The sequence below is a fragment of the Oncorhynchus kisutch genome, linkage group LG14, assembly GCF_002021735.2.
Source record: "Oncorhynchus kisutch isolate 150728-3 linkage group LG14, Okis_V2, whole genome shotgun sequence".
Taxonomy (NCBI): Eukaryota; Metazoa; Chordata; class Actinopteri; order Salmoniformes; family Salmonidae; genus Oncorhynchus; species Oncorhynchus kisutch.
The window spans coordinates 72,731,804-72,758,651 of record NC_034187.2 but is presented as its reverse complement, the minus strand read 5'-3'; the positions used below and the strand labels follow the sequence as shown (position 1 = coordinate 72,758,651).

General features: G+C 41.4%; 1 protein-coding gene across 1 annotated transcript; it reads left to right on the top strand.

Moving 5' to 3' along the window:
* The first annotated feature begins 24,701 nt into the window (after positions 1–24,701).
* On the top strand, positions 24,702–26,376 carry LOC109904660 (BET1 homolog). The gene is made up of 4 exons (XM_020501845.2): positions 24,702–24,867; positions 25,192–25,298; positions 25,417–25,473; positions 25,710–26,376. Exons 1-4 carry the CDS (start codon positions 24,849–24,851, stop codon positions 25,863–25,865), a joined length of 339 nt encoding a protein of 112 aa, XP_020357434.1. The 5' UTR covers positions 24,702–24,848; the 3' UTR covers positions 25,866–26,376.
* The last annotated feature ends 472 nt before the right edge of the window (positions 26,377–26,848 follow it).

The window sequence follows — 26,848 nt, the reverse complement described above, 5'->3', positions numbered from 1 at the left end:
GCCTAACACTAATCTCCTTGGCCAGACTCAGCGCTCTGCAGCTCTGCAGCCTAACACTAGTCTCCTTGGCCAGACTCAGCGCTCTGCAGCTCTGCAGCCTAACACTAGTCTCCTTGGCCAGACTCAGCGCTCTGCAGCTCTGCAGCCTAACACTAGTCTCCTTGGCCAGACTCAGCGCTCTGCAGCTCTGCAGCCTAACACTAGTCTCCTTGGCCAGACTCAGCGCTCTGCAGCTCTGCAGCCTAACACTAGTCTCCTTGGCCAGACTCAGCGCTCTGCAGCTCTGCAGCCCAACACTAGTCTCCTTGGCCAGACTCAGCGCTCTGCAGCTCTGCAGCCTAACACTAGTCTCCTTGGCCAGACTCAGCGCTCTGCAGCTCTGCAGCCTAACACTAGTCTCCTTGGCCAGACTCAGCGCTCTGCAGCTCTGCAGCCCAACACTAGTCTCCTTGGCCAGACTCAGCGCTCTGCAGCTCTGCAGCCCAATACTATCTTTCTATATGTAATACAGTCAAACCAGGACACGGCAAACTCCTATTTCCAAGTTTGATTGAATAGAACCGTCCATATCCACTTATCAGGGACATGATCCAGCTGGGCTACCCCCCACCCACCCCCCCTACTGTTGAAATATTACTGACAGGCTGCAGATATACTGTTGAAATATTACTGACATGTTACAGATGTACTGTTGAAATATTACTGAAAGGCTACAGATATCGTCACACCCTGATCTGTTTCACCTGTCTTTGTGATTGTCTCCACCCTCCTCCAGGTGTCGCCCATCTTTCCCCAATTATCCCCTCTGTATTTATACCTGTTTTCTCTTGTTTGCCTGTTGCCAGTTCGTCTTGTTTGTCAAGTCAACCAGCATTTTTGTATCTCAGCTCCTGCTTTTCACAGTCTCTCTTTTTCTCGCCCTCCTGGTTTTGACCCTTGCCTGCCCTGACTCTGAGCACGCCTGCCTGACCACTCTGCCTGCCCCTGACCCTGAGCCTGCCTGCCGACCTGTACCTTTGCCCCACCTCTGGATTATTGACCTCTGCCTACCCTGATCCTCAGCCTGCCTGCTGTCCGGTACCGTTGCCAGACATGCAGTTGACATGTTACTGATAGTTTATAGAGCATCTACAGATGGACTATCCAAATAAAGTGTTACCATAATGACGCCAAGATGTCTGTATCATTTACGGTTCACAAAACATAGAGTCTTACATGATCCATGTACAGGTCTAAAAAGGGCCTAAAATTGCCAATTTATTCACGATTTTATTCAAAAATGTTTGTTATACAAATGTAAAAAGCATGTTAAACATCTATCCTCTGAATGTGTCGAAGTCTAGGTGATGTGAGTAAGGCGGAGTCAGGCGCAGGACACAGAGATGAGTAATAATAGTAACTTTACTCAAAAATAATCTTCCAACAAGGAGAAGAAAAATCCAGAATCACATAAACGAGACAACTGACAACAATAAACACGCACAAAACCATGATGTCTCCAGAGGGTTAAATAGGGAAATAATTCAAACGTAATGGGAACCAGGTGTGTACAATACAGACAAAACAAATGGAAAAAGAAATGTAGATCGGTGGAGGATAGAAAACCGGTGACGTCGACCTACGAACGCCACCCGAACAAGGAGAGTCGTGACACAAGGAAGTTCCTATGTGAGAATAGTAGAATAAAGCACATGGTCCTTGTCCCAAATGTCACCCTATTCACGTTATATACGTAGATGTAGGATAATAATTTGTTCACATCTATTTTTGCAGAGAATTTTTCTGCACAGCAAGCAATGCAAACTTGTAGTGTATTCAAAGTTTAAAAAGGCTTTTAAAGTTTATCATTTCCACTTTAAAATGTCAGATTTTATTTTATTTGCCCTAACGAAACCCCTACAAAAACAAATTAATTCATTATAATCCACATAATAATTCACATTTCCTGTTGCTGCAGGATTATTTTCCTGTTGTAGTAAACTGGCTCAAATTAAGATCCGACATCTGAAGTGCACTCGCTACTTAAAGGGCCCTTTAAGCTACCATTTGGGACGAAGTCTAAAGCACATGGACGGTAATGTCTCTTGGGTTCCTGGAACCACAGACATTATTAGTGGGGGGAAAAAATCACAGCCACCTTTAGATAACTACAAAAGTGGTTCAAAACAAGAAAAAGAAGAGACAAATTGAAGCATCAGTGGTTGAATAGAGTTTGTGTCTTTATCAGACAAGCATCAGTCCATAACAATTATTGCTGTAGACAGCTAGTAAAACATATACTAAGGTATATATAGGCTATCCTTTGTAAGTACATTAAATGTATTTACGTTAAATGCAATAATTGGGGCCTCACTCATTCAGTCCTCAGTTCAGCCTGCCGTGCTACTACTCTATGTGTAAGTGCTTAAAGGGATAGTTCACTCACATTTTGGGGGGATTGTATTAACAGTGGACTAATGAACAAAATACTAAAGACAGTTTTTGAGTGAACTATCCTGTTAATGTACATTTAAATACAACAATTGATCCTCGCTGATTCAGTTCAGTCTGTTGACTGAATTCAATTCAATTAATTCAACTAATTTCCTCATCAACTTCCCCCTGACAACCTCTACATGATTCTGTCAACCCCTATCTCTCCTCATTCATGATGGATAATAAAACATTTACATACCATAACGAGTCAACCCCAAATGGGATAGATTCAAGCTAGTGCATAAGTAAGCCTCACAACAGATGAAACTCATTCGAGCATCTCCAATAGCTCTGCTTTTGGCAGGAATAGCTGTCATATGCATCCCAAATGGCAACCTATTCCCTATATAGTGCACTACTTTTGACCAGAGCCCTATGGGAATAAATATGGAATTTATTTAACCTTTATTTTAACTAGGCAAGAATAGAAATAGGTTACCATTTAGAATATAAACGATGTGTTGCTACGGTTTCTTCTCATGTCTTTTGTCCTTTTCAACGTTGACTGTGGAGAAGATTTAACATCAAAGGACGGATTGTGTATGCATTAGAAGGACAACTCACGGACTGAACCCCCTGCAGAGAAGAGGAATCACATTGGATCCAGGCACAGCAGTGATGATATACGCATGAGCCCTGGGATTCAACTGTTCAACTGTCTCACATACCAGTACTCTGCTTTAAGGAGTAACCGTCAAGCCAATTTTGCCTCTCTGACCACTCAACAACAGGAAGTTCTGGGGTTCAAATAGTTTTTGTTTTCTTTCAAATACTTTGAGCGTTTGGGTGAGATGGGTGATGTTTGCACTTTTGGGAATATTCCATTGGTTACATTCCACCAGTCAAGCTTAATAAGTAGGCAAGCACAGTTTAAGTATTTGAAATATGGCAGTACAAGCACTTCCCATAGTTCTGGAATACAGAATCATTTCAGAATCATTGAAATTACATTGACAGACGGCAACACAGGGACCCCTATGGGTTTAGAAGGATGGGAGGTACACTGAAGTCATTTTCAGTGTTTACTGCCTCCAGCTAGTTATTTTTCTGTGAAAGAACTCAGTTCACAATTTAATAACAAAGGAGAAACAACAACAAAAAACAGCAACTAAGTGAAATGCTCAACTGAGGATCCTGCGGTGAACATATTTATGTTTTGTGTGATGACAGCATTCCATTGTTTTGTGGAAGTTAACTAAATGTACCCAACAGATTCAACCCCCTCCACCTGACATTGATTGATACACAGTCATCATGAATTGTATTCAACATTTATGCTCCTTTTCTTGAGCCTAGAAGAAACAGCCTTCAGTCCTGTGTTACCTACAGATGATCTAACTAATAGACATCATGCACAGACTTAACAGGAAATTGAGAAACTCTTGGAGGACAGTGGAAGTTGATAAAAGTGTCTTTGGGCCCTTAGCCTTGTTCAGGGTTTTGAAACACAGACAGCCGGCCTGTATGACTAGAGGCTACTTCAATCAACACGTTCATCTTTCAGATGTTCCACTCATGTGTCTTTTGGAGCAACAACAGCGAGAGAGAGAAAGAGAGAGAGAGAGAGAGAGAGAGAGAATGAGAGAGCACCATGGGAGATGGCTAATCTGTTAATCAATAGGCTCTCCTTCCTGAGAACCAGTGCACCTATTAATCACTCTTGCTGAAATATAAGCAGATTTGCTGAACGGTAATTAAAGGTTGTGGAAAGCATTATTAGGCCTGTTGGGATTGGCCGGGGTGAGTGTGTTGCTATCCAGAACCACTAGGAATGGAAATGGAGAAATGGAGACAGACACACACAAACACACACACACACAAACACACACAAACCCACACAAACACAAGGGCAGTGGGCTGACAAATGAAACTAAGTTAAAACTTAATCAACAGGGTTGATTTGTTCGTCTTTAGAGCTCCAGCTCTAAGATCACCAGTCTACCACCTGTACCACAAAAGACCTGGGCTTCTGAGGTACAGACTAATCTGGTCCACAGAAGACCTGGGCTTCAGGATGAGGTACAGACTAATCTGGTCCACAGAAGACCTGGGCTTCAGGATGAGGTACAGAGTAATCTGGTCCACAGAAGACCTGGGCTTCAGGATGAGGTACAGAGTAATCTGGTCCACAGAAGACCTGGGCTTCAGGATGAGGTACAGACTAATCTGGTCCACAGAAGACCTGGGCTTCGGGAAGGTACAGACTAATCTGGTCCACAGAAGACCTGGGCTTCGGGATGAGGTACAGAGTAATCTGGTCCACAGAAGACCTGGGCTTCAGGATGAGGTACAGAGTAATCTGGTCCACAGAAGACCTGGGCTTCGGGAAGGTACAGAGTAATCTGGTCCACAGAAGACCTGGGCTTCAGGATGAGGTACAGAGTAATCTGGTCCACAGAAGACCTGGGCTTCTCATGTAGTAGCAGTGGAGCCTGGGGACGATGTCAGGCAGAGACATCTGTGTCTGTGTAGAAATTAGGCAATCTTAGTTTGAACTGTGAGGGGGGGAAAACACAGTTAAAAAATTATATTCCCCTTCGGCACTAATGGTTGACAGCTTATCAGTGAAGATTGAAGTGTCTCACACCAGATTCCAGTGCTGTGAAGATCCGCTCAAGTGTCAGTTACTATCGTGTCCAGAAGAAAACAAAATGGACTCGTTATTCATTCTCACAGTGAACTGGGCCAGTAGTGAAATAAGATCCAAAGCAACGCTTCTCTGTCTGATTTTCAACTATTTCTGTCCCTGTGGATGAAGACATCATGCAGAATGGTGAATATCAAAGCATAACCAAACTCTGTATTAGTGTTATCCAGCTCAGCCTCTCTGCCTCTTTAATATCTCTTTCAGTTTTTTTCTCCACCAGTAAACATCAGTTGGACATCCTCCTCTTTCGGTATCTCAAGCACGCACGAACCAACCCAGCTACCCACGCAGGCATACACACACACATACACACGCAGGCATGCAAACATGCACAGTGTCACTGCTGACTAGGTGTGTAGATAGGAATCAGGCACAGAGAGCAGAGAGGTCCAGGGGAAAGAGGCACTTTAATGCGGCACCAAAAGTAAATGCCCAAACACGCAGGCCCGGGGGAGCCAACTTCGGCGGGAGTCGTGACACACAGACACGTACGCCCACACACATGCCCGCACAAATGCACGCATACATACCACCCTAATGCAATCACTCAGATTAAAGATGCACAATCATGGCCTGGCTTTAACGTATACTGTTTAGCTTAATCTGTGAGCTTCTAAATGGGTTTAAAGAGCTTTTAAATGGCTTTCAGACAGACTGACAGGATGACTTTGGGAAGATTTTGGTCTCTAAACTCTTCAAAGTGACACAGTTATATAATATAAGGGTTTAAAACTTTTGATTTTCGGCTGCGACATATCAGTCAGAAATCGGAAACCATGGGATGAAAAACGATTGACCCTTGGCACCTTTCAGAGAGATAATATTGAGGAGTACAGAAGAGGCAGCCTTGAGAGACATTTAAAAAACACAGGAAAGGAGATTAAATTGAAAAAGCTTAGATGGAAATATATTTCCATGTCCATTTTAATTTCCAAATAGACAGGTTGTTTGTCTTGAATGACAATGACAGTGATGCTCTTTTGCAGACAAAAGGTTTCTCTATCCTCAAGAACAAACGTTGTCTGCAGTCTGTATTCATTTTGTTGACCGGATTTGTGATCATACAAGATCATACATACAGGGTTGTTTATTTAAGTATTAAGGCCTGAGGGGCTGTGGTATATAGCCAATATACCACGGCTAAGAGTGCCTGGATACAGCCCTTAGCCGTATCAGCCCTGGCTGAGGGAAGGAGGTTCTCACCCAAGATTTGACGGTACATGGCCCCGTCCATCGTCCCTTTGATGCGGTGAAGTTGTCCTGTCTCCTCAGCAGAAAAACACCCCCAAAGCATGTTTCCACCTCCATATTTGACGGTGGGGATGGTGTTCTTGGTGTCATAGGCAGCATTCCTCCTCCTCCAAACACGGAGAGTTGAGTTGATGCCAAAGAGCTCCATTTTGGTCTCATCTTACCACAACACTTTCACCCAGTTGTCCTCTGTGTGGATCTCTTCAGACGGGCATTAATATCTGCTTTCTTGAGCAGGGGGACCTTGCAGGCGCTGCAGGATTTCAGACCTTCACGGCGTAGTGTGTTACTAATTGTTTTCTTGGTGATTATGGTCCCAGCTGCCTTGAGTTCATTGACAAGATCCTCCCGTGTAGTTCTGGGCTGATTCCTCACCGTTCTCATGATCATTGCAACTCCACAAGGTGAGATCTTGCATGGAGCCCCAGGCCAAGGGAGATTGACAGTTTTTTTGTGTTTCTTCCATTTGCGAATAATCGCCTCAACTGTTATCACCTTCTCACCAAGCTGCTTGGCGATGGTCTTGTAGCCCATTCCAGCCTTGTGTAGGTCTACAATCTTGTCCATGACATCATTGGAGAGCTCTTTGGTCTTGGCCATGGTGGAGAGTTTGGAATCTGATTGATTGATTGTGTTGTGTCTTTACTATCATTAACTGAAGACTGATAGTTTTTATCAAAGATTCTCTGTAATTAGTTATTACGCGATTAAACTGATTAATCATGTAACCGTAATTACTAGGAAGTCGGGGCACCAAGGAAAAATATTCAGATTACAAAGTTATCATTTCCTAAAATAACCTTTCAGATATTTTATCTGATCAATTAGTCTTCGAATTAATGAAATATTTACTTTACCTCACGTTAGTCTCATTCCAAACATCGTAAATTGTTGGTTATCTGCACGAACCCAGTCTTCACTATGAGTCATCCATACATCAATTGTCTTAAATAATTTATTTATTACTAACTAAGTAATTCACAGAAATGTATAAACAAACAAACAATCAAGGTAAATGTGGTTACAAGAAATGATAGGAGAATGTGCCCTAGTGGGCTAAACCGGCATGGTGGCTTGTTAGACAAAAGGGAAGTGGGGGTCGACTAAGAAGTCACTACAGAGTGATAATTATAACAATTGAAATGCTAATCCTTTGCACATGAATGCTCACTCATTCGGGAACAATTGCAATCAATATATATATTTACGCTCAGTGTTTCGTCTTGATCGCTGGTGAAAATATTATTTATTTTGTATAATTGTCCATCTCTCTCCCTCTCTCTCTCTGTCGTGGTTAGAGGGGATTGTTCAGAGTGACATTCGTTATAGAATGGATGTTTCGGCGGTTGTCATTCTTCGAGTTCAATGATACCGAATTCCTAGCTGCAGACTAGTAATTAATATCAAAGACTTGTTCTTATTCTGTCGGTCATCGGGTCCTCATGAGGCATCCGGCTCTTTGTTCTCTGTACCTGTGTCGCTTCCTCTTGCAAATAACGGGGATGTCGGCCTTGTTGGGTGTTTGGAGAATGTCCTGTGCATCCTGCTTGTTGTAGAAAAAATCTTTGTCTATTCCGAGGTGAGTAATCGCTGTCCTGATATCCAAGATACGGTTGCAGAAACATTATGTACAAAATAAGTTACAAATAATGCAAACCCCCCCCCCCCCACATAATAGCACAATTGGTTGGGCGCCCGTATAACTGCTGTCATTTCTTCCGGCGCCATTTTATCCACCATGAGAAACATAATTTTCACCTCAGAAAAGATCAATGAAGATGTAGTGTACATTAGAAGTTTAAAAAATAAGTCCTTTGCACAGCAGTCCAATTCTTAAAACAATTCACACACTATTGAATTTTAGTAAAGATGAGGTTTCCATTGTTGCAAAAATGCACTGATGTCCTTTGTATAATCACTTACAGTATGCACTTTTAAAACTGAGACAATTTTTTACTTAATACTAAACTCAATTTCGTTATCTGGGAGCATAGCCACAGAAAGTCTTTATAGGCTGAGGAGTAGATATTGAAGCCAGGATCTTCATCAAGATATGTGGGGAACATAGAGGCTTGTCCCGAGAATCTGGACTAGATGGCACTGTTGCTCTTTTCAGAGTAGAGTGCCATAAGATGGAATATTATGTCTTAATACAAATGAGAAAATAATAGAACCAGTGAAATGAATCAAGATGCTTCAAGGCTCCGAGAACTGCTGTTTGAAAAGACCGCCTGAAATTTCAGCCTGTTTTGGTGGGATGACATCACCAGGCATTAAATGAGTTAATAGACCAATAACAAAGATAGTTCTAAACCTCTTAGCCAAAAACAGCTTATTTTCACTTTTCCCCTCCCCACTCAGACCAAAATTCTTGCTTTAGAAATTGCTCTTTGCTAAGATGCTATTTCTGTTTATTTGTTAACCATTGTAATTGAAAACAATCACAGTAAGGTTGTGACCCAGAAATGATTTGATATTGAGATAAAAAATGGCTGCATTGGACCTTTAAACTGGTAAAATAACTAGCTAATCATACTACGTATGTAATAGATGCCATCACATGACTAATGGCCGTAAGTAATTGCACTCGTCATAATAACTCATGAGTGTTCATTGGCCACAGGGCACTTCTACCGCCGTCAGATGATGCAAAGAGAAAGAGTACATGTTGAGAGCAGTATTAGGGTTTTGGCTTTGTCCTTTTGACAGACATCTAGGATGGGGTTCAAATATTTTAAAAAGTACAGGGATCCTTCACACCCTCACTAGGTCCTTCTCTAAACTGTGTTACTCTCACAGAGAAGTCAGAACACGAGACAGCCTGAGAGAGGCTATCGATGGGTGCCCAAATTGACAGTCACCTATGGATAACGTCACGAAACACTACAACTCATCCTAAGTATCAAGAAGATTTCCAGGGGGATTTGCAACGATGATTCATTGTATACAAAAAACTGCTGGGTTTAATTAAGAATGTTAATGAAGTTGTCCTCTCATCAAACATTCTCTGTGAGGCTTGTGTGTGGATCTCTGCAGATATATACCTATAGCTTAAGCTGTAGGCTACATGGTGAGAGGTGCGTGGGCTTCCCTTTTCATTCCACTTGCTTAACGCCTACATTTATGTCAGATTCCACCTTTTCAATGGATATTTGCCACTGACAATCAATCTATTTAATTTGAATGTTGCGAAATCTGACAATCAATCTATTTTCATTTGAATGTTGCGAAATCTGACAATCAATCAATTTTCATTTGAATGTTGCACAATCTGTGGCTAGAACAGATTAAATCATGAATATAGAGAATTAATACATAGATTTCAAGGAAATTACATAGAAAAGAATGTGAAATTACCTCCACAAATACAATAGCAGTCAAACGTTTGGACACACCTACTCATTGGGGCGGCAGGGAAGCCTAGTGGTTAGAGTGTTGGACTAGTAACCGAACAGTTGCAAATTCAAATCTCCAAACTGACAAGGTACAAATCTGCTCCTGAACAGGCAGTTAACCCACTGTTCCTAGGACGTCATTGAAAATAAGAATTTGTTCTAAACTGACATATATAAAGGTTAAAAATAAATGAAAGTCAAGGGTTTCTCTTTATTTTCTACATTGTAGAATAATAGTGAAGACATCAAAACTATGAAATAACACATATGGAATTATGTAGTAACCAAAAAACTGTTGAACAAATCTAAATATATTTGAGATTTTAGATTATTCAAAGAAGCCACCCTTTGCCTTGATGACAGCTTTGCACACTCTTGGCATTCTCTTTACCAGCTTCACCTGAAATGCTATTCCAACAGTCTTGAAGGAGTTCCCACATATGCTGAGCACTTGTTGGCTGCGGTACAACTCATCCCAAACCATGTCAATTGGATTGAGGTTGGGTGATTGTGGAGGCCAGGTCATCTGATGCAGCACTCCATCACATCTGGCAGGTTTTATTTCCGATCACAACTTGCAGACTTGTTTACGTGTTGCTGTGCGTTTTGTTGCCAACCTTACTTTGCTACCTGGCAACTTTACGTTTTTTTTTTTAGTATAGTTTTAAGTCCAATACCCGCATTATTAGACTTAAAACTAATCATCCAGCTAAAACTGGCGAGTGTAGAGAGTATAGAGATATTGTTATCCACGTCGGCACCAACAATGTTAGAATGAAACAGTCAGAGGTCACCAAGCGCAACATAGCTTCTGCGTGTAAATCAGCCAGAAAGATGTGTCGGCATCAAGTAATTGTCTCTGGCCCCCTCCCAGTTAGGGGGAGTGATGAGCTCTACAGCAGAGTCTCACAACTCATTCGCTGGTTGAAAACTGTTTTCTGCCCCTCCCAAAAGATAGAATTTGTAGATAATTGGTCCTCTTTCTGGGACTCACCCACAAACAGGACCAAGCCTGGCCTGCTGATGAGTGACAGACTCCATCCTAGCTGGAGGGGTGCTCTCATCTTATCTGCCAACATAGACAGGGCTCTAACTCCTCTAGCTCCACAATGAAATAGGGTGCAGGTCAGGCAGCAGGCTGTTAGCCAGCCTACCAGCTTAGTGGAGTCTGCCACTAGCACAGTCAGTGTAGTCAGCTCAGCTATCCCCATTGAGACCGTGTCTGTGCCTCGACCTAGGTTGGGCAAAACTAAACATGGCGCTGTTCGCCTTAGCAATCTCACTAGGATAAAGACCTCCTCCATTCCTGCCATTATTGAAAGAGATCGTGATACCTCACATCTCAAAATAGGGCTACTTAATGTTAGATCCCTTACTTCAAAGGCAATGAACTAATCACTGATCAAAATCTTGATGTGATTAGCCTGACTGAAACATGGCTTAAGCCTGAGGAATTTACTGTGTTAAATGAGGCCTCACCTCCTGGTTACACTAGTGACCATATCCCCCGTGCATCCTGCAAAGGCGGAAGTGTTGCTAACATTTACGATAGCAAATTTAAATTTACAACAAAAAAATGACGTTTTCATCTTTTGAGCTTCTAGTCATGAAATCTATACAGCCTACTCAATCACTTTTTATAGCTACTGTTTACAGGCCTCCTGGGCCATATACAGCGTTCCTAATTGAGTTCCCTGAATTCCTATCGAACCTTGTAGTCATAGCAGATAATATTCAAATTTTTGGTGACTTTAATATTCACATGGAAAAGTCCACAGACCCACTCCAAAAGGCTTTCGGAGCCATCATCGACTCAGTGGGTTTTGTCCAACATGTCTCTGGACCTACTCACTGTCACAGTCATACTCTGGACCTAGTTTTGTCCCATGGAATAATTGTTGTGGATCTTAATGTTTTTCCTCATAGTCCTGGACTATCGGACCACCATTTTATTACATTTGCAATTGCAACAAATAATCTGCTCAGACCCCAACCAAGGAGCATCAAAAATCGTGCTATAAATTCCCAGACAACACAAAGATTCCTTGATGCCCTTCCAGACTTGCTCTGCCTACCCAAGGACGTCAGAGGACAAAAATCAGTTAACCACCTAACTGAGGAACTCAGTTAACTTTAACCTTGCGCAATTCCCTAGATGCAGTTGCACCCATAAAAAGTAAAAACATTTGTCATAAGAAACTAGCTCCCTGGTATACAGAAAATACCCGAGCTCTGAAGCAAGCTTCCAGAAAATTGGAATGGAAATGGCGCCACACCAAACTGGAAGACTTCCGACTAGCTTGGAAAGACAGTACCGTGCAGTATCGAAGAGCCCTCACTGCTGCTCGATCATCCTATTTTTCCAACTTAATTGAGGATTTATTTTTATTTTTTATTTTTTATACTGTCGCAAAGCTAACTAAAAAGCAGCATTCCCCAAGTGGGGATGGCTTTCACTTCAGCAGTAATACATTAATGAACTTCTTTGAGGAAAAGATCATGATCATTAGAAAATGGACTCCTCTTTAAATCTGTAAAACTGTAAAAAATGTTACCTTTATTTAACCAGGCAAGTCAGTTAAGAACACATTCTTATTTTCAATGACGGCCTGGGAACAGTGGGTTAACTGCCTGTTCAGGGGCAGAACGACAGATTTGTACCTTGTCAGCTCGGGGGTTTGAACTCACAACCTTCCGGTTACTAGTCCAACGCTCTAACCACTAGGCTACCCTGTCGCCCCAAAGCTCAGTTGTCCTGAGTCTGCACAACTCTGCCAGGACCTAGGCTCAAGAGAGACACTCAAGTGTTTTAGCACTATATCTCTTGACACAATGATGAAAATAATCATGGCCTCTAAACCTTCAAGCTGCATACTGGACCCTATTCCAACTAAACTACTGAAAGAGATGCTAATGTGCTTGGCCCTCCTATGTTGAACAAAATAAACAGCTCTCTATCCAACGGATGTGTACCAAACTCACTAAAAGTGGCAGTAATAAAGCCTCTCTTGAAAAAGCCAAACTTTGACCAAGAAAATATAAAAACCTATTGGCCTATATCGAATCTTCCATTCCTCTCAAATGTTTTAGAAAAAGCTGTTGCACAGCAACTCACTGCCTTCCTGAAGACAAACAATGTATACGAAATGCTTCAGTCTGGTTTTAGACCCCATCATAGCACTGAGACTGCACTTGTGAAGGTGGTAAATTACCTTTTAAAGGCATCAGACCGAGGTGCTGCATCTGTCCTCATGCTCCTAGACCTTAGTGCTGCTTTTGATACCATCGATCACCACATTCTTTTGGAGAGATTGGAAACCCAAAAAGTTCTGGCCTGGTTTAGATCTTATCTGTCGGAAAGATATCAGTATGTCTCTGTGAATGGTTTGTCCTCTGACAAATCAACTGTACATTTCAATGTTCCTCAATGTTCCATTTTAGGACCACTATTGTTTTCACTATATATGTTACCTCTTGGGGATAATATATATGTTACCTCTTACTATACATGTTAACTAATGTTAACTTTCACTGCTATGCGGATGACACACAGCTGTACATTTCAATGAAACATGGTGAAACCCCAAAATTGCCTTCGCTAGAAGCCTGTGTTTCAGACATAAGGAAGTGGATGGCTGCAAACTTTCTACTTTTAAACTCGGACAAAACAGAGATGCTTGTTCTAGGTCCCAAGAAACAAAGAGATCTTCTGTTGAATCTGACAATCAATCTTGATGGTTGTACAGTCATCTCAAATAAAACTGTGAAGGACCTCGGCGTTTCTCTGGACCCTGATCTATCTCTTGACAAACATATCAAGACTGTTTCAAGGACAGCTTTTTTCCATCTACGTAACATTGCAAAAATCAGAAACTTTCTGTCCAAAGATTATGCAGAAAAATTAATCCATGCTTTTGTTACTTCTAGGTTAGACTACTGCAATGCTCTACTTTCCGGCTACCCGGATAAAGCACTAAATAAACTTCAGTTAGTGCTAAATATGGCTGCTAGAATCCTGACTAGAACCAAAACATTTGATCATATTACTCCAGTGCCATTTCAGGGTTTTACTGCTAACCTACAAAGCTTTACATGGGCTTACTCCTACCTATCTTTCTGATTTGGTCCTGCCGTACATACCTACACATACGCTATGGTCACAAGACGCAGGCCTCCTAATTGTCCCTAGAATTTCTAAGCAAACAGCTGGAGGCAGGGTTTTCTCCTATAGAGCTCCATTTTTATGGAATGGTCTGCCTACCCATGTGAGAGACGCAGCCTCGGTCTCAATATTTAAGTCTTTACTGAAGACTCATCTCTTCAGTGGGTCATATGATTGAGTGTAGTCTGGCCCAGGAGTGTGAAGGTGAACGGAAAGGCTCTGGAGCAACGAACCGCCCTTGCTGTCTCTGCCTGGCCTGTTCCCCTCTCTCCACTGGGTTTCTCTGCCTCTAACCCTATTACAGGGGCTGAGTCACTGGCTTACTGGTGCTCTTTCATGCCGTCCCTAGGAGGGGTGCGTCACTTGAGTGGGTTGAGTCACTGATGTGATTTTCCTGTCTGGGTTGGCGCCCCCCCTTGGGTTGTGCCATGGCGGAGATCTTTGTGGGCTATACTCGGCCTTGTCTCAGGATGGTAAGTTGGTGGTTGAAGATATCCCTCTAGTGGTGTGGCGGCTGTGCTTTGGCAAAGTGGGTGGGGTTATATCCTTCCTGTTTGGCCCTGTCCGGGGGTATCTTCGGATGGGGCCACAGTGTCTCCTGACCCCTCCTGTCTCAGCCTCCAGTATTTATGCTGCAGTAGTTTATGTGTTGGTGGGCTAGGGTCAGTTTGTTATATCTGGAGTACTTCTCCTGTCTTATCCGGTGTACTGTGTGAATTTAAGTATGCTCTCTCTCAATCTCTCTTTCTCTCGGAGGACCTGAGCCCCTGAGCCCTAGGACCATGCCTCAGGACTACCTGGCATGATGACTCCTTGCTGTCCCCAGTCCACCTGACCGTGCTGCTGCTCCAGTTTCAACTGTTCTGCCTGTGATTATTATTATTTGACCATGCTGGTCATTTATGAACATTTGAACATCTTGGCCATGTTCTGTTATAATCTCCACCCGGCACAGCCAGAAAAGGACTGGCCACACCTCATAGCCTGGTTCCTCTCTAGGTTTCTTCCTAGGTTTTGGCCTTTCTAGGGAGTTTTTCCTAGCCACCGTGCTTCTGCAGCTGCAATGCTTGCTGTTTGGGGTTTTAGGCTGGGTTTCTGTACAGCACTTTGAGGTATCAGCTGATGTACGAAGGGCTAAATAAATAAATAAATGTGATCTGATTTGATTCCTTATTGGTCAAATGGCTCTTACACAGCCTGGAGGTATGTTGGGTCATTGTCCTGTTGAAAAACAAATGATAGTCCCACTAAGTGCAAACCAGATGGGATGGCGTATCGCTGCAGAATGCTGTGGTAGCCATGCTGGTTAAGTGTGTCTTGAATTCTAAATAAATCACCGACAGTGTCACCAGCAAAGCACCCCCACACCATCACCTCCTTCTGCATGCTTCACGGTGGGAACCACACATGCGGAGATAATCCGTTCACCACAAAGACACAGCGGTTGGAACACAAAATCTTCAATTTGGAGTCATCAGACCAATGGGGCAAATTTCCACCGGTCTAATGTCCATTGCTCATGTTTCTTGGCCCAAGCAAGTATCTTATTCTTATTAGTGTCCTTTAGTAGTGGTTTCTTTGCAGCAATTCAACCATGAAGGCCTGATTTGCGCAGTCTCCTCTCAACAGTTGATGTTGAGATGTGTCTGTTACTTGAACTCTGTGAAGCATTTATTTGGGTTGCAATTTCTGAGGCTGGTAACTCTAATGAACTTTTCCTCTGCAGCTGAGGTAACTCTGGGTCTTCATTTTATGTGGCGGTCCTCATGAGAGCCAGTTTCATCATAGCGCTTGATGTTTTTTGCGACTGCACTTGAAGAAACTTTAAAAGTTCTTGACATTTTCTGGATTGACTGACCTTCATGTTTTAAAGTAATGATGGACTGTTGTTTCTCTTTGCTTATTTGAGCTGTTTTTGACATAACTTGGTCTTTTACTAAATAGGGCTATCTTCTGTATGCCCCCCTTCCTTGTCCCAACACAACTGATTGGCTGAAACACATTAAGAAGGAAAGAAATTCCACAAATTAACTTTTAACAAGACATACCTGTTAATTGAAATGCATTCCAGGTGACTACCTCATGAAGCTGGTTGAGAGAATGCCAAAAGTGTGTAAAGTTTTCATCAAGGCAAAGCGTGTCTACTTTGATTTGTTTAACACTTTTTTGATTACTTCTGTACATGATTCCATATGTGTTATTTCATAGTTCTGAGGTCTTCACCATTATTCTACAATGTAGAAAATAGTAAAAATAAAGAAAAACCTTGAACGAGTAGGTGTGTCCAAACTTTTGACTGGTACTGTAGTTCTGACTACACAAATAAAACAGTTATATGTGATGCCTGAGTTTTGCAAACAGGCATTCCCTCATAATATGAACTAAGAAACAAGCTTGATTATGTTTACCAGATGGCCACTTCTCTTGTGTTCAAATCCTCTGATTGACAGTCAGTTTCTCTGGGGGAAATACATTCTCCAAATACAGTCTGGGCCCCCGTCTATGCCAAGCAAGGCGTGAATAAAGGAAATAACTGGTATCGTGTTGAATTGACAAGCACTTTACACCTGTTACGGAACGTGCGGTCCATCGCTGTGCTGTTGGCTGCTACCCAAGGGGGGTTAACCCAGGCTATTTACTCTATTCAGCAAACTATAAATTACTTGTCAAAGCCTGTCACACAGAGAACCAGCAGTTAGAGGCGAATGGAATTGAGCCGTAGTAATACTCAATTATACAGGACAAAAGCATGCAGAGCACGACACACCGAACTGCCTTCCAAGGGTAATAAAAAACACGGCTGCATCAATGCATACAATTGTGAATTTACCTCAGAATGGATTATTTCTGTTGGCCGTGTAATAAGAAAAGCAACAAGACAAAACAGTGATGTCTATAAATAAGATGTGATGATGCATGCAAATTCTCCTGTTAACATATTCAAAGATCAAGACGAGGACATCGGTCTTATTTGTTCGGTCAGTGTTCAGTCACTCCCACTCTTTCATAACACTTGTCAGAATCAGGGCAGATGCAATGTCAAAACAGGCTTCCACTATTATGGTAGTCAGACTTTGAGACCTTGGAAGTCCTGGTTCAAGATGGTCACCAAGACAACCCACACAACTACCTAATTCATTTCCATCATTATTCATTAACCTAGGTATAGATAACTTTGTCAGTGGCTTATACAGTGACTCATCAGTGATGCTATTTTTTCACCTCACAATGTTTTTCCTTCATGTTTAATTCTTAAGATTCTATTGATGCGTGCGTCAATCTAAGGAACATAATAAACACATCCCCATCAAAATCTGTCAGTTTAAGAAAATTGTTATACTTGAGTAAAAGTAAAGACACATGAATAGAAAATGACTCAAGTAAAAGTGAAAGTCGCCCAGTAAAATACTACTTGAGTATAAGTAAAAAGGTATTTGGTTTTAAATATACTAAAGTATCAAAAGTAAAAGTATAAATTGTTAAAAATTCATTATATTAGGCAAACCATGGCACCATTTTCTAGTTTTTTTAAATTTAGGGATAGCCAGGGGGCACACTGCAACACAGACATAATTTACAAAGGACGCATGTGTGTTTAGTGAGCCAGATCAAAGGAAGTAGAGATGACCAGAGATGTTCTTTTGATACTGTAACTGTGTGAATTGGACCATTTTCCTGTCCTGCTAAGCATTCAAAATAGTTTTGGGTGTCAGGAAAAATGGATGGAGTAAAAAGTACATTATTTTCTTTAGGAAATTAGTGAAATGAAAGTAAAAGTTGTCAAAAATATAAATAGTAGAGTATAGATACCCCCAAAAACGACTTAAGTAGTACTTTAAAGTATTTTTCCTTAAGTACTTTACACAACTGGTCTCAATTTACTGAATCTGCCTATTTCGGCCTTCCACATCTGCAGTGGAAAGTGACTAACCTACAGCAGTGTTTGTCAGACCAGGAGACATCATGAAAATCTGTCTTCTCACGAAAACGTCTGTAGCGCTCAAACGGTTTGGCTTTTAAACTAATATGACCCCTCTATGGAAATATGAGATGCCCCCGAACACGATGGTGTCACGGGACTCGTCTGAAGGTAACCCATACAAATTAATGGAAGTATGGAGGTAGTTTTGTGCCAAAAACAAGGGGTTAAATATGTGTCCAAAAAAAAGCATTCTTATATCTCATAGATATAGGACACTTCAAAACCTTATTCCTCTTTTTTGCCATTTATGAATGTGTTATTCAATGCATTTCTATGGGCTATAGTAGTAAAGGCCAAATCCAATATTTATAAAATAGGTTTTCAATATATTTGTTTTATACCTAAAGGGGTCCTAAAATTCTAAATCAAATAGCTAAATGATCCAAGGTATGACCATCTTAAAACAATTATATATGTTAGCTTTTACAGTGCACTACCGTTGACCAGAGCCCTATAAAGGGAATAGGGGGCCATTTGGGGAGATACCATAGAATGACCGATAAGGATCCTTCAAATCGTCACTGGGTCACTAGGTAGTTCTATAGGTAGGTTATTAATATATGCAATTTAGCAGACACTTTTATCCAAAGCAGCAAACGGACTTGGATTACTGAACACCTTGTGAAACATCATCAAGGACAACCATCTCTACCAGTCCACCTGGTAGATCATCCTATGGGCAGGCAGGTATACCCCAAAGTCAAATAGAGGACAGCCTCTATAACAACCATGTAATAATTCAATGATCTCAGCAGGTCTACTCACTGCCTTTCCATCTGGCCATACCAATAGATAGTCTGTGTTTGTTGTTATTTATTAAGAGTTTTCTTTCATTCAGTCATTGACGCAAGCCACTGTTTCCAAGGCAAAGTACGTCTAATAGACCGCCTATGATATTTATCAGAATCTGTATTAGAAACAACACTGATACAACACCATTACATGAGGTGAATAATCCTCATCTAATGTTCTCCTGTTTAGAGTTTGTCCAGGACACCATGGACATACAGCCTGTTTTATTTATTGAACCTTTATTTAACCATGTTGGCTCTGATTAAGCTAAACTAATATCAAGCATATTTCTGATGAGTATCATGATCGGTCATATGTGCTCCTCGGCTTATAGGTAGTTCAGTTGTTGTTGCTGTGCATGCATTTTGAATCCAGATTTGAGATCTGAACAGGTCCCCCATAAAAAAAGAGATCACAATGGGATTCCCTCACCTGTACAATCAAATAATTAATCAATACAGATACTTGCATAGCCTCATGGGTCCTGTCTGTCAGATGAGTATACAAGTCAAGGCTTCATTTAACTGACAGCAACGATTCTATTGCCACATCCTAAAAAACACATACATCTATGTGGAGGAAACAGGCACAGTTCTGTTGGGTCCTTTCGTGATGGGGAAGGTTTGCGTGGCGTAGGAGTGAGGCTCTAGGGGAGTGCAGCAGTCACACAGAGGAATCATGATATGTGTTTCCCTGCTGAAACCTAGCCCAAAACTCAGAGAACTTATTTCAGCTTGAGTAATGACTCCTTTAATTAGGACTGACTTGGTTCCCTGAAGGTATTCATGACCACAGAGACAGAGGCTTTTAGATGGATGATGTAGGGAGGTTTTCGGCAGTCTCTCAGTCAATTCAAATGATTTCCCAAACAGACAGACACTAACAGCAATTATCATCCAGTTTGTAGATCTAAAGGAATCTGCTAACATCAAGCTAACACTGTTGAATGGAGCAACCTGTTCCATGTATCCCTTTTTAACACAACAAAACAAAAACATGTTGAAATGAAATCACAAGAATCTCCCCATGTAAAGAACAAGGAGTATTGCTAAGACTCTCTAGCCACTCAGAGACTCCCCCGACCAGCTGGATTTTACTTTTTAAAAAGGACTAATTTGCAGTCAAATTGATTTTTAGCATCACTGAGGGGCTAGGGGAATTCTTTAAAAAAAGAGTTCAGTAGAAAACCTTCCTTTTCTTCCTCTGACATACTTTCTTTTAATCTATTCTCGCTGTTCTCTGACTGATCTCCCCATTCCAAAAATAAATTAGCCTAATCAGGATGAATCAGATAATAAACTGTAACATCCTGAGCAGCTAGAGAAAAACTGAGATGGCTAAAGTATTTACATATTAAACAGATTTTAATATGATTGTTTTTTTGCATGTAACCTACTAAATATATGCAAGCATTAGCAAAAATAGGCAAGCATCTACTGGTGTTAGGGAACCGATTGACACATCTAAGGACATGAAACAAACGCAAATCAACGTTGGTCCCAAAAGATTTCAGACTTTTTAAAAAGCTTCTATAATCTCCCCCTTAGGGAATAGTTTGCTCTGATCCCTATAGCTAAAAGATGTGTGACCATCAGTCAATCAATTCACCTGAAGCGAGAGAAGAGATGCTGCAGAGATTAACAGTGTCCTCTGTCCTGACAGCTTTTAGAGGCCAAGAGTTGAAAAGGGCTTAGTAAAATGCTTCAGATGGGGCTAATCTTACCAGATCCATAAATATAACGAGAACGCACGCACAGCTAAATGAATGGGCTCTTCCCTCCCTCTGACTCTATAAGCATAGTGTGGGAAAAGAGGGGCTATGTGGATGGGAATTGAAATGCATTATATGAGCTATAGTCCTTAAAATTAGATTTAAGATGTATTTATTAGCCATTGTATTTGAATAAATGAGTATCATAACTTGTCTCCAGTGATATTGACAACGGTAAGGCTGAGAAATTATTTATGTTGGATTATTAGGAGATGGAATAGGTAATGGATGATGAAACAGTGTCTAGAATCTCATTGAAGGAGATGTTTGAAAATATGAATATGAGAACATTAAAGTTTAGAGATATTACACATCTCAAGCTCATCCTGCATGCCACATACTGAGAAACACGTTTTCTGTTAGTTAGCCCACCTGCTAAACCAATAGAAGAAGTAAAGAATATAATACCTTTGACACTTCAAAACGACTGCACCCCCAAAATGCCTCTTTAGGGGAACTCCTTATGTGAAGTGTAGTCTGTAGTCTCTACAACTCTTGGCAAGCAGCTTCCAAACTATCAATGAGAGTGAGTGAATACACTTGTGAGGTACAGCTTTCTGTAATAGTGTAGTAATAATTGTGTATAATGTAATAGTGTATTCTTACTGTGTTAATGAGGAGTAGTATAGAGTCGGTCCATGCTGCTATTGTCAGGTTCAAGCTCTTGCAGCAAGACCATGAGAGGGCCCCTGTCTGTGAGCATTCAATATTACAACACCGATCATATAAACAGGGGGTGTCAGTCATCAATTTGTCGTCAGTTTGATGCGATCATGTCACGTTAATCATAACTTACTGAAAGGTAATGAAAGTTAATATCTTCATTCAAGCCATTGACAAACATCATCAATGCAGAATTGTTTTATTTATTGAATTTATAGTGAAATAGCTATGTTTTAATTGATAGGTCTGTCGTTTGAGTCACGTAGGTTCTCTAAACCTTTTTCACCAGCACTTCTCATCTCCTCTGTCAGCTCCTGGTTCTAATTAGAACCATCAGGATGTAACGCTACTGTCTGTCTCTCATTATAATAACTTCCCCCACAATCTCCCTGTTCACCGCCTCACATACGCTACATCCACAACCTCCACATCTGCAACAGTGATTGGCATTCATAGGCTTAGGCAACATCCACATCTGTAACAGTGATTGGCATTCATAGGCTTAGGCAACCTCCACACCTCCAACCGTGATTGGCATTCGTAGGCTTAGGCAACCTCCACATCTGTAACAGGGATTGGCATTCATAGGCTTAGGCAACCTACACACCTCCAACCGTGATTGGCATTCATAGGCTTAGGCAACCTCCACATCTGTAACAGTGATTGGCATTCGTAAGTTTAGGAAATCTCCACATCTGCAACAGGGATTGGCATTCATAGGCTTAGGCAACCTCCACATCTCCAACAGGGATTGGCATTCATAGGCTTAGGCAACCTCCACATCTGTAACAGTGATTGGCATTCATAGGCTTAGGCAACCTCCACACCTCCAACCGTGATTGGCATTCGTAGGCTTAGGCAACCTCCACATCTGTAACAGGGATTGGCATTCATAGGCTTAGGCAACCTCCACATCTGTAACAGTGATTGGCATTCGTAAGTTTAGGAGATCTCCACATCTGTAACAGTGATTGGCATTCATAAGTTTAGGCAACCTCAACATCTGTAACAGTGATTGGCATTTGTAAGTTTAGGCAACCTCCACATCTGTAACAGTGATTGGCATTCGTAAGTTTAGGCAACCTCCACATCTGTAACAGTGATTGGCATTCGTAAGTTTAGGCAACCTCCACATCTGTAACAGTGATTGGCATTCGTAAGTTTAGGCAACCTCCACATCTGTAACAGTGATTGGCATTTGTAAGTTTAGGCAACCTCCACATCTGTAACAGTGATTGGCATTCGTAAGTTTAGGCAACCTCCACATCTGTAACAGTGATTGGCATTCGTAAGTTTAGGCAACCTCCACATCTGTAACAGTGATTGGCATTCGTAAGTTTAGGCAACCTCCACATCTGTAACAGTGATTGGCATTCGTAAGTTTAGGCAACCTCCACATCTGTAACAGTGATTGGCATTCGTAAGTTTAGGCAACCTCCACATCTGTAACAGTGATTGGCATTCGTAAGTTTAGGCAACCTCCATATCTGTAACAGTGATCAACCTATTAAACATTATTTTCATCTCTACACCTAGAATCCTTTTTTTTTTTGCATAATTGACGGTTTCCATGAGATTCACTCCATGGTGCTGAAAAGAAAGCTCTGCTGTTGGGACAGCTTTATATAGGCTCTAACAGTTTGTGGGCACCATTTGTCACCGTTATAGTGCAATTAATGTATTGTTTAGTGTTGTGGCTTTGCTGGCATGCATCTAAAAAAACAAATGTTGAGTTTCTCACCAAGGTTTACATACTAAAATCGCCACTGTACTCTTCACAAGATAGCATAAGTCTAGTGGAAGCAACTTTTACATCACTAATTCACTACCTCAATACTCTGGATCCTTTATTGATGTCACTTGTTAAATCCCCTTCAATTAGTGTAGACGAAGGGGAGGAGACAGGTTAAAGAAGGATTCTTAAGCCTTCAGACAATTGAGATATGGATTGCGTATGTGTGCCATTCAGAGGGTGAATGGGTGCCTTTGAACGGGGTATGATAGTAGGTGCCAGGCACACCGGTTTGATTGTGTCAAGAACTGCAACGCTGCTATTTTTTTCAAGCTCAACTGTTTCCTGTGTGTATCAAGAATGGTCCACCACCCAAAGGACATCCAGCCAACTTGACACAACTGTGGGGAAGCATTGGAGTCAACATGGGCCAGCATCCCTGTGGAACACTTTCAACACCTTGCAGAGTCCATGCCCTGATGAATTGAGGCTGTTTTGAAGGCAAAAGTGAGGGGTGCAACTCAATATTAGGAAGTTATTGCTAATGTTTTGTATACTCAGTGTACATCTGGCCTAATGAGTGCCATCTCTCCCTTTAAGGTTACCTCCATGACATGCTCTCTCCAACTCTTGTCATCCCTTACTAACGAAAGGAGGAGCCCCATAATTGGATAGTGAAACTCAAAATGTCACATTAACGAAGAGAAGATAATAGGAGCGAATTAGAGGTTATACCACCATGACTCACAAATCTGATCAATTTCTTCCTCATCAGTCATCAAACCTTACACCTCAATTACAGATGATATAGCTGCGTCATCATGACTAACACTTCAGTTGCATATCATATTGCTACATCATCACGCCTAAAACCACAGTTGCATATCATATTGCGCCATCATCACGCCTAGATACTATTTTGTGCAGAGACACTATTGGTGTCATCAAGGCGTTATGCCTCGATCACACCTTTAGTGTTAGAGCTAAATTGTGCGCAGCATCATCTGGATATGTGTGCAGCAAAAGATCAACATTCACCTTCTGCTACCATTTCTGTCAAGCCGTCTATGCACAGCTTTGACGCATACGGTACGTTCGATAAATCCAACATATACACCACACAGAACGCACTGCAACTGCCTCTGGAACGCAATGCTGCAAGGCAAACGCAGTGTTCCATCGGATAGGAATGTACTTCTGATGTACCAAAATGCAATGATGTTGTTGGTGTGGTCGATGTGAACAGTAACAGATCATATTGCCAAAAAACGTAACTTCGTTTCCTACCCTCTTTGATATTGCTGCCCCAAAGATGTATGAATTAGAAGAATAGTAGAATGGAAATGAACCTTCTTGATGGGATAAAGGTCAGAAATTTTGGTCAGGGAGTTGGTCAGCCATGGTTTGCCAGTGTTGTGATAAAATATTGGGTAAAATAATGAATTTCAAGAATTTATCTGCAATGTATGTTTGTTAGCTAGCTAGCCAACCAGTTTTAGAAGAATGATTCCATAAATGTTTTTTAACTGCCAATATGCCAACATTCCATTCAAACAATGCAGTCAATCCACAGATTATAATCACCATGCTTGCACAGATGATCAATTCCTTTTGGGTTTTGTAGACTCCTAAAATAAAATTCCCCATTGTAGATTTTACATTTATTCTCTAATTTATCTATTTGTTTGTGTCATGACATCCATTGCACTCGCTGTGACTGTTAATTGAGGGCAATTATTTTCAAATCGTTATTATTGCTCTCGGGTGCGGTGATGAAGTAAAAATATAATTGAATCCTCTGCGATGAAATTTTAGTATTTGCCTTATCGGCTTCCGTACGATGTCGTGGCGTTTCCGATCTTGTTGAATTAGTGTTAGCTTGCCAGCTACCAACAAAAATAGCTACTGCTGCTCGGATAAAATCTCTGACATTAGCTATCACCTTGAAGATAGGACATCTCTGATAGAATAAATCAAAATGAGACGCGCAGGTTTGGGTAAGTTTCTGTTTTAGTCCATCGTTTTCAATGGAGAACGCTCATTCGGGCTAGTTAGCAGGCTGGCTAGCTCACATATGTATAAAGAACGGGCTAGCTAGCTACTACACTTACTGACCAACTTGTTTTGGTAATTGTCATCATGGTTGCATTATAGCTAACTAGTGAACTGTCTTTTACCTACTTAGCTAAGTTACATTTTAATGCGTAAGCGTGTTACCCACACTGATGCTACTTGACAGGCCTTCATAGGTAACGTTAGCTAGATATTTCTAGTTTATTTAGCTAACGTAGATCAATGCTTTTGTACATCATGTCAAACAGGCGAAGGAGGACCTGGAAATTATGTGGCCAGTGGTTACAGCGCGTATGAAGAGGAAAATGAACACTTACAAGAGGGTCTGAGAGCCAAAGTCAGCGCCTTGAAACATGTAAGCATGTCAATGTGGGCAGGGCTCCGGGAAATTATATAACATGGGGTTTAGAGGTCTGGCTATCTCATATTGTTATCAAGTCCTCTGATGAACCTATTCCATGTTTGTCCTACAGCTGTCAATAGATATTGGAACCGAAGTGAAGTACCAGAACAAAATTTTGGATGATATGGTAAGGAAGTGAGTCATTGTCTGTCTACTCTGCATAAGTACACAGCAGCTCAATACCTATTCACACACATCTCACTTTCTGTACCCCCTTCTGCCAGATTGCACAAATGAAAAAATAAGCTGAGTTGGCATCATTTCACGATATTACACAACAGATCGGCTATTTCACAGAGCAATTCCTATCAGGACAGCAAAACATGTCACTGGATTTATTTTTTTATTTTTTTCTGCTAACAGGACTCAGACTTTGACTCAACAGGTGGTTTGCTGGGGGCCACCATAGGGAGAGTGAAGCAGCTTTCCAGAGGAAGCCAGACCAAGCTCCTGTGCTACATGCTGCTCTTCTGCCTCTTCGTCTTTACCCTCCTCTACTGGTTTATCAAACTGAGGTGATACATTACAGGAGGCCCTGGCTTTTCCCTCCCTGCCTCCGCCATAAGTCCGCCACTGGATCAGAAGACCAGGATGATGATGACGATGATAATCAAATGTTAAAAATCAAATTGTCACACGTGCCGAATACAAGTGTAGACCTTACCGTCAAATGCTTACTTAGGAGCCCTTAACCAACAGTGTGACAATGACAATAGGGGGTAATAATGCATGGCTGTTCACTTTAGACAGCTCTGATGGAATTAATAGACACCACCATAAGTTCACGATTGTAACAATGTCCATTAACGATGAGGTATATTCTAGGTTCATTTGTAACTGAGTGATCTAGTTCATCAGTGATCTGGTAAGGCTAAGCAGTAACATACAGTGCGTTCAGAAAGTATTCAGACCCCTTGAATTTTTCCACATTTTGTTACATTACACCATTCTAAAATTGAAAAGCAATTTAATCCATCTAAACACTATCCCATAATGACAAAGCAAAAACAGGTTTAGACATTTTTGCAAATTCAATAAAAACAAAATGGATCACATTTACATAAATATTCAGACCCATTACTCAGTACTTTGTTGAAGCACCTTTGGCAGCGATTACAGCCTCAGTCTTCCTTGGTATGACTCTACAAGCTTGGCACACCTGTATTTGGAGAGTTTCTCACATTCTTCTCTGCAGGTCCTCTCAATCTGTCAGGTTGAATGGGGAGCGTTGCTGCACAGCTATTTTCAGGTCTCCAGAAATATTAGATCAGGTTCAAGTTTGGCCTCTAGCTAGGCCACTCAAGGACATTCAGAGACTTAGGGCCGTTGTCCTGTTGGAAGGTGAACCTTCGCCCCAGTCTGAGATCCTGAGCAGGTTTTCATCAAGGTTCTCTGTTCTGTTCATCTTACCCTGGTCTCCCAGTCCCTGCTGCTGCCAGGGTTTTCTCCAGATGTGATGCTTGACATTCAGACCAAAGAGTTCAATCTTGTTTCATGGTCTT

Bases quoted from the DNA above. Each gene is read 5' to 3' on its own strand.
- LOC109904660 (XM_020501845.2), top strand. The intron at 25,299-25,416 runs GTAAGCATGTCA...TTTGTCCTACAG, and splicing joins AAGTCAGCGCCTTGAAACAT to CTGTCAATAGATATTGGAAC. The intron at 25,474-25,709 runs GTAAGGAAGTGA...TTCTGCTAACAG, and splicing joins ACAAAATTTTGGATGATATG to GACTCAGACTTTGACTCAAC.